The sequence below is a fragment of the Cervus elaphus genome, chromosome 22 (genome assembly GCF_910594005.1).
Source record: "Cervus elaphus chromosome 22, mCerEla1.1, whole genome shotgun sequence".
NCBI lineage: Eukaryota > Metazoa > Chordata > Mammalia > Artiodactyla > Cervidae > Cervus > Cervus elaphus.
This window is the reverse complement of record NC_057836.1, coordinates 48,329,251-48,345,051: the sequence shown is the minus strand read 5'-3', so window position 1 is coordinate 48,345,051 and position 15,801 is coordinate 48,329,251. Positions and strand designations below refer to the sequence as shown.

General features: G+C 42.3%; 1 protein-coding gene across 1 annotated transcript; it reads left to right on the top strand.

Annotated features, from left to right (window-relative positions):
• The first annotated feature begins 5,286 nt into the window (after positions 1-5,286).
• On the top strand, positions 5,287-7,552 carry ASCL4 (achaete-scute family bHLH transcription factor 4). Its single transcript, XM_043882510.1, has one exon. The coding sequence runs from the start codon at positions 5,885-5,887 to the stop codon at positions 6,407-6,409; it is 525 nt and encodes a 174-aa protein (XP_043738445.1). The 5' UTR covers positions 5,287-5,884; the 3' UTR covers positions 6,410-7,552.
• The last annotated feature ends 8,249 nt before the right edge of the window (positions 7,553-15,801 follow it).

Below are 15,801 nucleotides of genomic sequence, written 5' to 3'. Positions count from 1 at the left end.
GGAAAAGATGGTTGGATGGCATCACCGACTCGATGGACATGAGTTTGGGCAAACTCTGGGAGATGGTGAAGGACAGGGAAGACTGGTGTGCTGCAGTCCATGGGGTAGCGAAGAGTCAGACACAATTTGGCAACTGAACAACAACAACGTAAACATCAGACCAGATAAATATGAGAGCTAAAACTATGTTACTGACAGAAGAAAATACAGGAGAAAACCTTTACAATCTTGATAGGAACAAAAATCAGGAACCATTAAAAATTTGACAAATTGAACTTCATTAAAATTAAAACTTTTGATCTTGAAAAGACACTGCTGACAAAATGATACATCAAGCCAGAGATAGGGAGAAGATATTTGCAAAACAAATATCCAGCAGTCCTGTACGGATGTGAGAGCTGGACCATAAAGAAGAAAAGAACTGAAGCTATCAAATTGTGGTGCTGGAGAAGACTCTTGAGAGTTCCCTGGACTACGAGGAGATCAAACCAGTCCATCCTAAAGGAAATCAACCCTGAATATTCATCGGAAGGACTGATGCTGAAGCTTCAATACTTTGGCCACCTGATGCAAAGAGCCGGTTCACTGGAAAAGATTCTGATGTTGGGAGAGATTGAGGGCAGAAGGAGAAGCAGGTGACAGAGGACAAGATGGTTGGGTGGCATCACCGACTCAATGGACATAAGTCTGAACAAACTCCAGAAGATGGTGAAGGACAGGGAAGCCTGGCACACTGCAGTCCAGAATTGGACGCAACTGAGCAACTAAACAACAATCAACCACAACAATGGAGCTTACATAATAGTGAAGAAAGACAGACAATAAACAAGTACTTAAATATAAAATATACCAGATAACAATAAACACCATAAAAATATGGCAAGGAATATAGCTAGAAAGTGCCCAGGGATAGGAGCAGGAACTTTAAATACAGTAGACAGAAAAATTGTCATTGAAAAGGTGACATTTGAACCGAAAGAGATGAGGGAGTGACCCATGTGCATGTTTGGAAGAATGTTTCACTCAGAGAGAACGTCAAGTGCAAAGTCCCAGAGGCAAGAAAATCCCTGATAAGTGTGAGGAACTGCAAGGAGGCCAGTGACACTAGCGCTGGATGGTCCAATATGGGAGCCACTGGCCACATGTGGTTATTGAGCCCCTGAAATGTCCCTAGTTAAAACTGTATAATTTTAAATTGTGTCATTTTATCTTCTAAGGAATATGTTACTGGCCCCAGTTCTTCACTCCTCTTCTAACCATGCCCTTTGCAAAGAGACTTCATAGCTCAATCATCCTAGGAAAAAGAGAAAAAGCTTTTTTCTGCCCCTTGATTCTGAGTTTGCATGTTAGACGTATACTAGAATTCAGCTTAAATCTTTGCCCCTCAGGCTCAAGAATTAAATGATTGTTTATTGTCTTAAGCCTCTGATTCTTGGGATGGTTTATTTGATGGCCATTCTGAGAGGCTGCCTGCCTTTTCTTGGATACCACTGATTTCCTGCTTTGAACTTTGGAAACCGTTACATGGGTATAAAAGTAAGCACTGGTGTTTGGAACATGTATGCAATGAACGTGAACTTGAGCAAACTCTGGGAGATGCTGAGGGACAGGGAGGCCTGGCGTGCTGCAGGCCATGGGGTCACAAAGAGTGGGATGACTGGACAACTGAACAACAACAAGTTCCAAGTATTTGGTTTAACTTTTCTAAGGGTTGCAGAATGGCTTGTTTTCAAAATGGAGTGGGTACGGGACTAGAACTGGGATAATTTTGTGTGTTGTATGGACTTAAAAAGCAGAACATGCGTGTGGCTGAACTAATTCCATTCCTCAGATTTTAAGAAGCTACACGAATTTCAGTGGATGATCACCTAGGCTAAAAGTGCTGAAGGAGCCTGACTTTGCTCAGGCTTGGCAGTACAACACCTCTATTTGAGACTGAGTAGAATCAGAAATTGGGGGAGAATAATCTGTGGAGTTTAACCAAAAAAATGTTGATGTTGATATCTTTGAATTTAAATCTATAAGGTAAGGTTATTTAGGCTCTAGGTTTTAATTTATCCTTTACTGTTGTTTAGTCATTGTGTCCAACTCTTTTGTGACCCCATGGACCATAGTCCACCATGCACTTTTGTTCATGGGATTTCCCAGACAAGAATACTAGAGTGGGCTGCCATTTCCTACTCCAGGCAGTATTCCCCACCCAGGGATCGAACCCACATCTCCTGCATTGGCAGGCAGATTCTTTACCACTGAGCCACCAGGGAAATCTAAATCTTATTTCTATCACGAGGTAATGAAACGTGTTTCCCTGTTCCCCCCGTGGCAGCTGGTGCAAACTGCAGGTATGGTGCCAGGAAGGTGTGCAGCCACTGGTTTAGGAAACCAAAATCTGCAATATGATATCAAATACTTCACAAAAAGAGCCAGTCTCTTAACCCCACATGCTTAAAGCAGGTGATAAGGGGCCCATCTGAGTTTTAGGGGTGGAAAGTTAGTTTCCTTGGCCTTAGAGATATCTTTAAATCTACTGACCCTGCCCTTTGGGGGAATCTATTCCCCCTTTTACAAGCAGATCTAAATTGGACTACACAAACCTAGTCCTAAGCATTCTTGGCAGTTTTGCATATCTGTTACTTGATCTAGCCAGTCTTAAGAAAGACATTTTTAAAGTTGGAGAGAACATTTGTCTGGATCAAAACTGACTGGGGAGTGACTGGAAGTCGGAAGCTATTCTTTTGATCTCTTATGTAAAAAAGAAGGCAGTTCCTCCCCCGGACCAAGACACCCTACTCCCACCACACACACATATACATACTCACATCATGCGAGTAAAACAGTGCTGCTTTCATTGGAAAAGCCACTTATTTCCAAAGCAGTTGCACCTTCAAAAAGTGTAAGAAAGAGTGCAGCATTATTTGTCTACCATGTAGACCATGTAGTAATCATAATATTACTACACCCTATGAAAACACCACTATGGGATCAGGATGTGACTATTTTTGATTGTGATAGTAGTTGTGGAAAGAGCTTTCCCGGTGACTCAGTGTAAGGAACTGCCTGCAATGCAGGAGACAAGGGTTCAATCCCTGGGTTGGGCAGATCCCCTGGAGAAGGAAACTGCAACCCACTCTAGTATTCTTGCCTGGGAAACCCCATGAACAAATGTGCCTATCAGGCTACAGTCCATTGGGGTCACAAAAGTCCGACACTAAATAACAACAAATTAGTAGTGGGGAAAAAAATCCTGTAGATACTTATTTCTCAGAGAGAAAATTTTTAAGAAGCCGGAAAACCTGGCTCAAGCACTTTAAATTATGTGATAAATCTGTTGATTTGCGTCAAACCAGACTATCATTTGAGTTTTTTATATATTTTATTTTAGTATTTTAAACTTCACTAGATCAGAGAAAAGCAAAAGTAATATTTGTTTTCTGTAATAATTTAAATAGTAGAAAGATCCATAAAGTAAAATGAACCACCCCCCCCATCCCCAATACAATTTAGGCAGCCAATGATAAAAGTTTAGTATGTGTTTTTCTAACTTTTTCCTCTGTGCTCACACAGACGCATATAATGACAAATGCATCATCCAGTTTAAGTTCATGCTGTGTGTTAACTCTACCATTTGCTTTTTTTTTTCTCACTTAACACGTATGGTGGCCATTTCTGCAATTTCTTATGTGTAGATCTAATCCATTATTTTTAATAGCATAATGTTCTAACAGTATTAGCCCTTTCTCTACTGATGGACATTCAGCCTATTTCCATTTGTTTTCTTGTTTTAATCACTGTAAACAATGCTGCAATAAATATTATTATATGTAAATCCACACTGGTGCATTTATTTTTGCGGGATAAAACTGTAGGGATCTTGAGGCATAGAATATGTGGTGTGTACTATTAATGTTAGCAGTTACTTTCCCCAAAACTTGTAGAAATGTATGTTCTGCCACTTACCAAATCCTTGCCTGTCCTGGATGTTAGCAATCTTTTAATTTTTGCCAATCTGAGGATGAAAAATGGTATCTGTAAGTGTTCTCTCTTTTGTTCCCCTCCAATCTATTCTCTATTTGGCAGCGATCTTTAAAAAAAAAAAAAACTTTACCATGTCATCTCTCTGCTCGAAATGCCTCATTTATTTCCCATCACTCAGAATCATGGCTAAGAGTCACGCTTGGACATGGCCAAAAAGCAACTTGTGGTCTAATTTCTGCCTCTCTGGTGGGGTTTTCGCCCAGTAGGGCTTTCCTCTCCTGAGAAATCAAGATGACATATTAGTTTGTTTGCTGGTATGAGTCTCAGAGGAAGCTACTCCTTTTTAAATGTGACTAACTTATGCCTGAAAGGAATAATTATTTCTATTTTATTTGCCTTGATGGAAGCGCTTTTATTGCTTCAGGCTGATCACTTAGAGTAAACAGGGAAGCACAGGACTTGTCAAAAAAGCATGTTAGGGCGACACCTTGGCTCCTGAGGAACAGGCAGAAAGTTTGATTATAAATGTAGGGGGAGGTTGCGTCTCTTGTTTTTAAGTTGGACTTTTAAAATGGAAGCTGCCTTTAATGTGCTGGTTTGTAGAACAGGAAATCTGATTTTCAGTGTGATAACACATTCTTTGACATTAACCAGTACAGTTGGGTTTTTAATGACACTTTCATCTTCAAAGCTCTTCACCAACACGGTGGATTAATTATTCATTTTTTAGTTATGTTTTAAAAAGACAGTCTTCAAAGCCATCATCCTTTCTCCTTGGAAATGGGGCTCTCCCCCTTTCAAATGTTGCTTTCTCACCCTCAAGGGTGAAAATAAATTGCATCTCTCTTTTTTAAACAAAAAGAATACAATAGAAATATACTCCTTACACTATGGAGAGATGATGTCCTTATATCCTGGGTGGGATTAGAAGAGGTCTGGAAGCAGTGTTTAAGCTGTGTTTACAGTAAGCACTGAGAAATAACTTTGGCTAAAAGTGTTTGTTACTGCTCAGCCTTTTGATGTGCTCTTAAAAAGTAGCACAAATACATCACCGCCCAGTCTTCAACATAATAATATGCAGACCCTTATACTTGTTGCTAAAGTGTATTTCTTTTCTGTTCCCTTCAAAAAATGTCTACTTGGGTTTTTTAAAGGTTTAGTTTTGGAGAAGAAAACCCTCAAACTTTCCCCGAGGTCCTCCCTGACTTGACACATTTTTTAACCACAAGGGAGCAGTCTTCCCTTTGATGAGGTCTTCTCTCCAACTCTCCAGAAATGAAAGAGCAAGTGTAAGTTTGCAAACAGTCTAAAAGCTCCTTCCATTAGCCCTGGACGCCGGAAACCACAAAGGGCAGTCAAGTTTTGATTTTCAAGGAGAAAGCCTCTGGTAAACTTTCGCTCAGCCGCCAGTAGATCTGTTGGTTCCTGGGAGGAGCTCTTCTGAAACCTTGAAGATTTCTGTGTTCATGAAGACCCAGAGCGGTGGATTACAGTAATTGTAAAGCTTTTGATGGCTTTGGAAGATCACCCAGTGTTTGGTGTGCATTCTCATTTCCAGGCCACGAGACCGAAGAGAGGAACCCCTTTTGTTATCTTTTGAAATAAGAAGATCAGAAGGGAAGAGAGGGTTTGAAGTGTGGATTGGGGGGGGGGCGGGTCCTAAATCTTTGCCTATCACCTTCTCCTGGATCATTATAAAAAGATCGAGGAGTGCAATGAACTTAGGGAATCCTACAACGTTTTCTTAAAACTTGTTCTGAAACCTAGCTTCCGGACCCAGAAACTTCTCCAAAAGCTGACCAGCAGTGTCAGGCAGTCTGAATGGACCAGGATCTCCGCTTTGAAGATTTTCAGTCTCATCTTCTGCTGGGAGATTCATATCTGGGGTGATTGGTTTTCTCTTTGGCTAATGATGGAGAAACGTCCACAGGCCGGACTGCTGACCCTGCCGTATCACCTGCGCCGGGTGCCCCTGGGCGTGCCGAGGTCCCTGCCCCGCCTCCCCCTGCGGGACTCCTTCAGAGTCTCCGTGAGTCTGGACCCCGCGAGCTGGGAGCCGGCGCTCAGCGGCGGCGGCGCCCCGAGGCGGCACTACCTGCCCCTCCGGCTGGACGGCGCCTTCGAGCCCGCCTTTCTCCGCAAGCGCAACGAGCGCGAGCGGCAGCGGGTGCGCTGCGTGAACGAGGGGTACGCGCGCCTCCGAGACCACCTGCCCCGCGAGCTGGCGGACAAGCGCCTCAGCAAAGTGGAGACTCTCCGCGCCGCCATCGGCTACATCAAGCAGCTCCAGGAGGTGCTGGAGCGCCACGCGCGGGGACAGGAGGGTGCGGCCGGTGCCGGCTCCTCGCGCAGGGCCGAGTGCAACAGCGACGGCGAGTCCAAGGCCTCATCGGTGCCTTCGCCCAGCAGCGAGCCCGAGGACGGGGCCAGCTAGCGAGCGCCCGCCCGGCCCAGCCCGCTCCCGCGGCTCTGCGCGCATTTGGCGTCTGCTCTAAGGTTCCCTCCGGAGGTAGTTTGCATTTGCTATCCCCCCCACCCCACCCCCTCCAGAAATAAATCTTAGGAAATAGAAATGAGTGCTCTAGGGGGAAAAAAGATTTTGACATTCTATTTGTTTCCATCCACACTCCACCACCACCCCTTGTTATGTGCCTGCAACTTAAAGATGCTAATGAAACTCTTCCTGTATCAAATAAAAGCTGTACCAGGCTCAAGGGCTTCCTGATGGATCAACGGGTAAAGAATGCGCCTGCAGTGCCGGAGATGCCGGTTTGATCCCTGGGTCCGGAAGATCCCCTGGAGAAGGAAAATGGCAACCCACTCCAGTATTCTTGCCTGAAAAATCCCATGGACAGAGGAGCCTGGCAGAGGTAATTAACAGTCCATGGGGTCTCAAAGAGTCGGATACGACTGACTGAGCGACTATGCACGTACCAGACTCTGAACTGCTCAAAACGGTAATTTGCCACAGTCAGCAGGGGTGGGTAAATTAGGGATGTAAATACTGAAACAAAATTCAACCAAAAACCAAAGAAGAACTTTCAGAACTAACTAAATGACAGCCCTAAGATGAGAGGAAAGGTTTTCCTGCCTTTGGGAACTGATGAGAAATGCAGTGACGCCGTGCTTTGGATGAAGGTGATCCTAGGCTGACACTGGAGAGCACGTTTGAAAGAGCCAGCCAGACCAGCCTGGGCTGTTGACTGAGCGTGTTGAACCTCGGTACTAGAAAAAAACATTACATATTTGAAACATCCTGTTTTACCAAAAAGTGGCCATGTGAATAACAACATATGTTAGCATCAATGATCTTTTTGGAAGAGAACTCAGATTTGTATGAAAACTTATTTCTCCAGTTGTTTTGTCCATTTTCCTTTCATCTCCCCTTGTTCTCACTCCACCTAACCTTCAGTTAAAGTAACACTGTGACTGTAAAATAGAAAAGGGAAAAGGACCTGCTCCTTTCAACCAGGTTGAAGGGGAAGGAGGGATGGAGGCTGGTGCATTCTCAAACTTCTGTCACCTTGAGGGCTTTCAACCAAATTGCAATTGAAAGAATTTGACAGTCTTTTAAAAATACTTAATTCTGGTCTTTTGTTTGTTTGTTTGTTTCCTGAGAAACAATTATAAATTCAGTAGGTAAGTCAAATGCTTGTTGACATATGAAGATAAGCTTCCTCTCGTTTGAGTCCCTCTCAAGTTTTCTAATATGCCGCATTCCCCTTTCCACGGAGACAGCTTTGCTAATAAGGGGGTGGGGAGGTGGAGGAACCAGGAAAAGGATGAAAAGAGAAAACTAACAAGGGTGAGCCTTTTCCAGGTATTCACTGAAGTTCCACACTGAGGTAGGTTTTATTACCCTCTTTCTTCATTTATGTGAACCAAGGGATGCTAATAAGCAATGAACATCTTTTCAGAAATTGTGCTGCTTTTCAGATTTTGCCCAATTTATTCTCATAAATCTGTGAGGTGGGTATTATATGTATTTGGAGTTAAAAAAAAAAAAGACTGGGAGAGATTACATGCCTTGCCCAGGTTAGTGTTTCAAGAATTAGCTGAGCTGAGATCTAGTCCAAAGTCGGCCTAACCCCAAAGCCCAGGCTTGCTTCTCTCTGACTTCTCTCCCCTGCCCTGTCATTTGCCAGCTGGGTGACTGAGCAAATGCTCCTTAAACTCCCTGCAACTCAGCTTCCTTGTCCTTGTCCTACTATTTCACAGAAGCGTAAATTAAAGACCTTGGTAATCTGCAAGCTACAATCCAATGATTAAGTTAGTAGTGTTATTTATTAGCTCTATGGAAAGTAGGCCTGGTTAAAAAATGATGTCTAGATGGAGTGTGATTTCCTCAGTGTTTCAGAAGCAGGGTAGAGTAAACCACTCTTCATTAGCATTCTATCTTCTATTGTAAGGTCCTAGGAGACATGACTGGTTAAATGCTGAATCCATGTTAAAATGTATTATTGATATTTATCATGATGAATTATGGGATTCTATTGTTTCTGGCTGCTCAGATAAATGCTGTACCATGATTTACCACCAAGCTTTACTTTTTCTTAAGAAGCAAGTGGCAATTTGTGGTTTGAATGAGCAAGAAAGGGCTATTTTCCTACCCATTACTTAGTTACATTCTCACAAACTCCTGTAATGTATCCATTTTGTTCTCCAAGCCGTTCTTACTCCAGTGGGGGTTTCAGTGAAGCAAGTATGTATAGATGAGATCTATTTTCTAATTAAGAAAAAGAGAAAACTCATGTTATTATACCTTCCTGGCTGAGTTGGAGGAGGGGCGAACTAACCACGCTGTTCATTGGAGAACCTTGAGAGACTCTTCTCAGGAGTCTTCTATAGGTGATAACACTGTTCATTCCTTTTTTCTGCTCCAGCTAATGGGCAGGCATGTTGACATTCTCTTTTCTATAGTAGTAATAATAATAATAATAAAGTATATTTTCTTAATCTGTACAGGTTATGTGGTTGCTTTCAATACAAGAAAAAAGAAATATTTTTTTTTTCATTTACTTCTTCAAAATATGTGTTATGAAATGTGTGAATAAATATACTATACTTGGCGGACATGAGTGGTTTACAAAGATAACAGGGGCTTCTCTAGCGGTCCAATGGCTAAGACTTCAAGCTCCCAATGCAGGTTCAATGCCTGGTCAGGGAAGTAGGTCCCACATGCCACAACTAAAGATCCCGAGTGCTGCAGCTAAGACCTGGTGTGGCCAAACAAATATTTTTTTTTTTTTTTAAAAACAGGGGTGGGGGGAGAGGACAAAGCAGTTTTAAAACAGAACTTTCTTTCTGGATAAAATGCCTTGAGAGACATCTGGTGAGACTTTTGTTTTCAGTCCTATTGAGAATAAAGCAATGATTTTGAGAAACCTTTTGGAATAATAATAATAAAATCCCATGTCAATCATGTAACTTTTTTTAAAGGGGGAAAAAAAATCAGGCAGTTTTTCTGCAACTTTCCTAATGGCATAGGGAGGCATGCCAATCCAAGAATAAGACCTCTTAAAATGTTCAATCTTCGCCTTCTATAATTGAACATCTAACTAACCATGGAACAATTTGATTTTCAGGAATTCCCCAGTGGGCCAGTGGTTAGGACTCTGAGCTTTCACTGCTCAGAGGATCCAGGTCCTTTCCCTAATCAGGGAATTAGGATCCTGCAAGCTGTGTGGCAAAACTGAAAAAAAAAAAAAAGACTCAAAAAGGACAAAATTACCAAGTGACATAAACGCAATGGAGTGAATGGGAGTTTTAGGGAAATGATGCCTTCATGAAAGGAGAAACATTAGTGTCATTCAAGATCTTGTTTCTTTGGATACTCAGCCCAAATATAGTAATTAATTATACTGTATTGCTTCTGGAATATTCATAACACTGATTAACAACTGTGACAACTTACCCCCACCCTGAGGGTGCAAAGGCAGAGGGGCTGTCGTGGGGTGTGGGCAACTTTGCCCTCTGGCTTGGTCTCTCACCAATCTGGTAACCTTGGGCGAGTCCCTAACTTCAGTGATCTCACGTCCCCATGCTAGAGCACATGAAGATTGGACTGCATGATCTTTTAGGCCTTCAAGCTGGAAGATGCCTTTCTTCTGATCTGTGTGAAATCCTAGACTAGGGGAAACATGGTGGTAAGACAGACCCACTTCCTGCCACACAGCTCAGTGGCTCTGTGCTTGTGTCATCTCTTCCTACTGGAAAGATCCAGTCCCAGAGCAGCCGTTTACGCTTTACTGAATCCTAACTGCTATCACAATGCTTCATTTTAAAAAGGCAAGCTTCATAATCTTATGTGGAGTAGACTTTGAAGAATCTTACGATCTGGAAGAAAAATGAACCCATTTCAACCTCAGTATGAAGAAAAAAGGGTGTGTGTTGGAACTGGTGTTCAAAATGAAAAATGTTATGACACAGAGAAAAGAGGCATTTATTCTAGCTTCAGATGAGCAGAGGACGAGGAGGAAAGGCATTGGGGGATGTAGCCTTAGGCATATGGAATACACTGGATTTCTCCCTAAAAGCAAGGAACTGCATTTAGAGAACAGAACCTGAGTAACAGGAGATTAGAAATGATGGTTGAGAAAAGGTTCTGGGAGGCACTGAAAGCCAGGTGAAAATAACTTGAAGTTTATTTTGTAGACAGTGGCAAACTATTGAAAAAAAAAATTGGGGGGGGGGGTGCTTGGAGAGAGGGTAAACTGTTCAGTGCTGTGGCTGAGGATCACTCTGGTGGTGGTAAGCGGCAGACCAACGGGGTATTGCAATCATGAAGAAAGAGGAAGTGAGGGCTTAGACAAAGGCCTTAAACAAAGAGCCGGTGAGAATGGGAAGGGATGGATTGGGAGATAAAGTGGGAGTAGCATTGATGGGTCTTGGCTACTCATAGAGGATGGGGTGGTGGATGAGGACGAGGAAGAAGTTAAGAGATGCACCTAGTGAGTTCTCAACAACTGAAGTCAAAAACACAAAAGAGAAAGCAGGTTGAAAAGAGACATGTCTTGTTTTGGGAGACACTGGGTTTATAGTAATAGGTTACTCCCGCACACAGTTGACAATGCTGACAGTGCAGTCAGGAGGGAAATCAAGGACAGCTGTAGGCTGAGGCACAGGCATATAGACTTGGTGACTGAACAAGAAGTAGATGAGACTTCCCAGGGAAAGAAGGCCTGCTGTGAAGGAGTGGCACAAGAAAAATGCCTTTGAAGAGGACCAAGGAGCTGGAAGGAGAAACAGGCTGTGTGAGATCATGGCAATCAAATGCAGATGTCATTTTGCAAGGAGGAGGGAGTGGACAGCATCATATGAGTCAGAGCTGTCAGGGGATTTAAATGTGAGAGGGACCCATTAAAAGATCACCATTAAAAGATCACCTTTGTGAAACGAGTGGGGTGAGAAAGCAGAGGGAAGGCTGAAGACTGCCCTTTTAAGACGCATCACAGTGAACAGAGTAGGAGAGCTGGGCTGATATAAAGGGGACCAGCTGGAGGAGAGCATGGCACATCAGAGTTCTGAGCTTGAGGCCTTACAAACAGTTCAAGTCAACACAGAAGCCCACGGATGACAACGTTTTTCAAGGAGTCTGAAGTCAGGTGGAGGTGAAGGTCCTAGAAACTGGCAATATTAAAGATCTGGGAGGGCACCAGATTAGAAGGTAACCAGCTGAGACTAAGGTGGGTGTTTTAAATCATTGAAGAAGATGAAGCAGACGTCTGCAAATGCCTGCCACTTGTAGGAACAGCGATGACAATGAGAGAAGGGCTGTGTGGAAAGTATGGCTGTAGAGTTTAATACTGTCCTGTGAAATGTCTGGCTTCAAGAGCATGGAATTCGGTTTTTAATGACTTCGTTAAAAAGTTGCACAAACTCCTGTGATGATACAGAAACTTAAATGATATTTGTATTTTTTATAATTTTGTGATTATAATTAACTATGAAAGTTCACCAGTGTTTATTATATGAGATAATGGTAATATACGCAAATAACAGATGCTCAATAATTAATTTTTTCTCTGTAGCTTCTAGGGCTAAAAAAAAATTTTGAGAGACTAACTTTTACAGAACTGGTATAAAGGATGCCTGATGACCTCAGCTAGCGATCCGAAGTTGTTTTGCGAAGTTTGCTCTGCGTTCAGTTATTCTTTTGATGAATTTGTAGGAGAGAAAGTGGTCTCCCCGTCCTACTCCTCCGCCATCTTGGCTCCTCCTCCCAGAACTGGTATAAAGGAGATGCAATGTATCAAGGGTTGGTGAGAAAGAAAAAAACAGTCGTATTTTCTTACTTTTGTACCAACATCTGGAGACGGGAAGAAAAAATAACTTAGGAAAAAGGAACAAGGTGTGGAGGGGAGTAGAATTGAGATGCCCTTTGCCTGTTTAGATCTGGAGAGATGTCGTGTGCTTCTTTGGTCTAGCCATTTCTGATCTGTGGGTAACAAAACTTCAAAGGACTTCCCTGGTGTCTCAGTGGTTAAAAAAAAGAATCTACCTGCAATGCAGGAGAATGCAGGAGATGCAGGTTCTATCCTTGGGTCAGGAAGATCTTCTGGAGAAGGAAACGGCAACCCACTCCAGTATTCTTTTTTTTTTTTTCCACTCCAGTATTCTTGCCTGAGAAATACCATGGACAGAAGAGCCTGGTGAGCTACAGTCCACAGGGTCGCGAAAGAGTCAGGCATGACTTAGCAACCAAACAACATACCTTCAACTCAGGACACTTGAACTTAACACTCATCCTCCTGACTCCAGGTGCTATAAACCTTAATTGAATTTGAGACCAAAGTCCCATCAGGTCAGGGAAGGTATTTCATAGGATGAGTCAGCGTTACCTAGCTATAACCAAGTCAGCCACAGTTTCAGATGGTGCATTTCAAAAGCTTTCCAAGCTGTTTGTCTAGACAAAGGTTTTCTTCAAAGCTCCCAGAGTTATCATTGTCTTCTCCCAAAATGGGTAACACTCCCACTTGTCACCTTGGGAATGAGACTTTCAATGGAAATGTGGATCAGTGGAATCCTTCGCAGAATGATCACTTCGTGACCCTTCACTTTTGGCCATTGCCAGCCCTCTCATGTCCATCATGCAGACAGGCTTCTAGGAGAGGGCAGAGGGCCTGACGTTGCTTTATTGGTCCATGAAACCGTAGAACCATTCCCAGGTCTCTGATTATCATTGCTGAGTTGTGTTTATTTTTACGCACAGGCTCTCTGGGTGGTGAGAATGATTTTTAATCTGTTCGGAGCTATTTAGCTGCGTCCTTTGCCAAAAACCTGTCAGCAGCCTTTTCTTGTTGGGTTAGTCACTGTCATTAACCATGGTCAAAATGAAACTTAAAAAAGCAGCAGAAGTGTGTCTGGACAATCAAACTGCTTTTTGCCTGCAAAGCAAGCCTTTAAGGGGGCACTGAAGCCATTGCTTATATCCCTGACAGTAGAAACACCTCTGAAGAAGGAATCAGGTCTCAGAATCACAGGACTAGAAAGGGCCTTGGGAAATGACCTGATTCAACCCCAGGAGTTTTAGTGAGATGAAGGATTTACCCATGCAGGGCAAAAGCACATCTATTCTCTCTTGAAAGACCTCTAGTAACAGAAATTCTCCATCAGCTGACATTTCCTGGGGGCCTACCTGACAGCAGGTTGGCCCTTCTATGTGTTATTCTCATTTGATCTTTACAACTGTCCAACGAGGTATGTATTACATGTCACTTTCATTTTAAAGATGAAGAACTAAAATTTAGGGCATTAATGTATCATACAGATCAGTGGTAGTAAACCATCTATGGATGGCCTTCATCCATCCATTCATCAATCAGAAAATATTTACTAGTTGCCTATACGGAAGAGTCAATAAACAAGCATAAATATGTTTTCAGGTGGCAATAATGGCCAAGAAAAATAAAGCAAGGATTTTTCTAATTCAATGACTTTTCACTCTGATTTTCAATCAACATCTCTTCTTACTATTCTAAAGCAGCCCTGTGCGGATTCAAATGACTTAGACAAATCTCAAACAGAACAGCCGCTCCGAGGAGTCAAAGAAAGAAAATTAAACTTGGGAGTCAAAATACCTAGTTCTCCATGCCTGGCTCTGTCATTAGTTGGTGCCCTTCGGCAAGCTACTTGATCTTTCAGGCTACATTCCAATTTGTAATGAAGGGATAATACCTACCATGCAAACCTAATTAAATTTAAGTGAATGGCTCACATAATCCTTTCTCCCACCCTCCCTCATTTGTTTGTTGGCTTGCTTGTTTATTTATAGGTAACAAATGAATTTAGAGAGATGCACATTCCATAGACAGAATACAGTCCATTTGAAAAGCTGAGAGGCCCTGAAATATGGAATGGTTAGTTTTTGCGGGCTGGGTAATTTCACAGGCTAATGAGTGGGAGGATTATCCCAACTATTACGGGGAAGAGGCGGCGATGTCCAGGAATTGGGCCACTGCCCCCTTTTTGGCCTTTCAGTGGTTGGCCCTGGAACTGTCATGGCACTGGTGGGTGTCATTTTGCATATGCTAATATATTACAATAAGCATATATGGAGGCTCAAGGCCCACTGGAAGTTGAAGCTTTTGCCATCTTGGATCTAGTTGGTAGTTGGTTCTAACCAGTTTTTGTCACATCCTATGGCTGTCATTCTTTTAATGGCTGTTTAAAGGGGAATGCCCCCTTCCCTCCAGTTTCATTCCCTCCTCAGAGATTTTACTCCCATATTCTAATGGGAAGCAGAGGGGTCAGTCTTCTGAGATTGCTTCAAGGCTAAGTAAGGGCATCAATCCTGCCTAGCCCTCCCTCATTTATTAAGGAATAAAACCATATGTAAAAATGTTGGGTACACTGCAAAGCAGGAATGGTGACTTTTAACGTGTAAAGCACCTACTATATGCTTGGTACTTTTTTCATTTACTACACTTCTATCTGTAAGGTGCAACTGCAATCACCACTCACCTCTCTATGATATGTCCTCCTTACAACACTATCTTCAGATCACTGGTATTTCAGATATTAGTTTCAAAGCAAGGGCCTTTAAAGATCAGAAACTATTAATAACTTGGCACACTCCAAGGTGCTTGATTAATAATTAATAGCATCTTCATACTCAGCTGATCCAGATGGACTCAAATCATGCTCTCTGGACAACGTGAAAATCCTATGTAGTCAAGCAATGGAACAGAAGCAAAAATAAGGACATAAATAAGAAGTAAGGACAGAAGGGGTAATGTGAGTTTTGTATTGGAGTATCAGGCACAGCGAGTTGTAAACACTTCAGCAATACAGATGATGCTAAAAGCAATTTTCAGAAATTGGAGAAAGTAACTTTAAAAAAGCAGTCTTAAGAACAAAATAGGAAAACCTAAAAAAAAAAAGTTATCTTGTATGTAAGCTTTTAAAGGTTATATGAAGATCAAAATGGGAGCATCTTAAGATCTGCAAGATTTTACTTCAATATTTGAACCTTCAGTTCCTTGTTGCTCGACAAAACATTTCACAAAATTAGAAAATTAGTGAGGGTTCATATTTTATGTCTCATAAACTGGTTTTCGCAGCCACATGTTGATGGCAGGAATGACACAGTCCATCATCAATGTGTGAATGTCAGTGCTTTTCAAAAAGATATTACTGATAAACCTACTGACTTTAGAGGCCTGAAAAAGACGTGCACAGTAATAAGACTCATTTCATGCCTGGTGAAATCAGACAGTCCCTTATCAAAGTGCATTCCCAGCTGTGTCCATGTGCCCAGGCATGGGGAACATTTAGAGCAATAGAAACAGCTGGTTACTTCAACTTTGTTTGAACATTCATTTTTAA

Excerpts from the sequence above, each read along its gene's own strand:
- ASCL4 (XM_043882510.1), top strand. The coding sequence starts at position 5,885 with ATGATGGAGAAACGTCCACAGGCCGGACTGCTGACCCTGCCGTATCAC.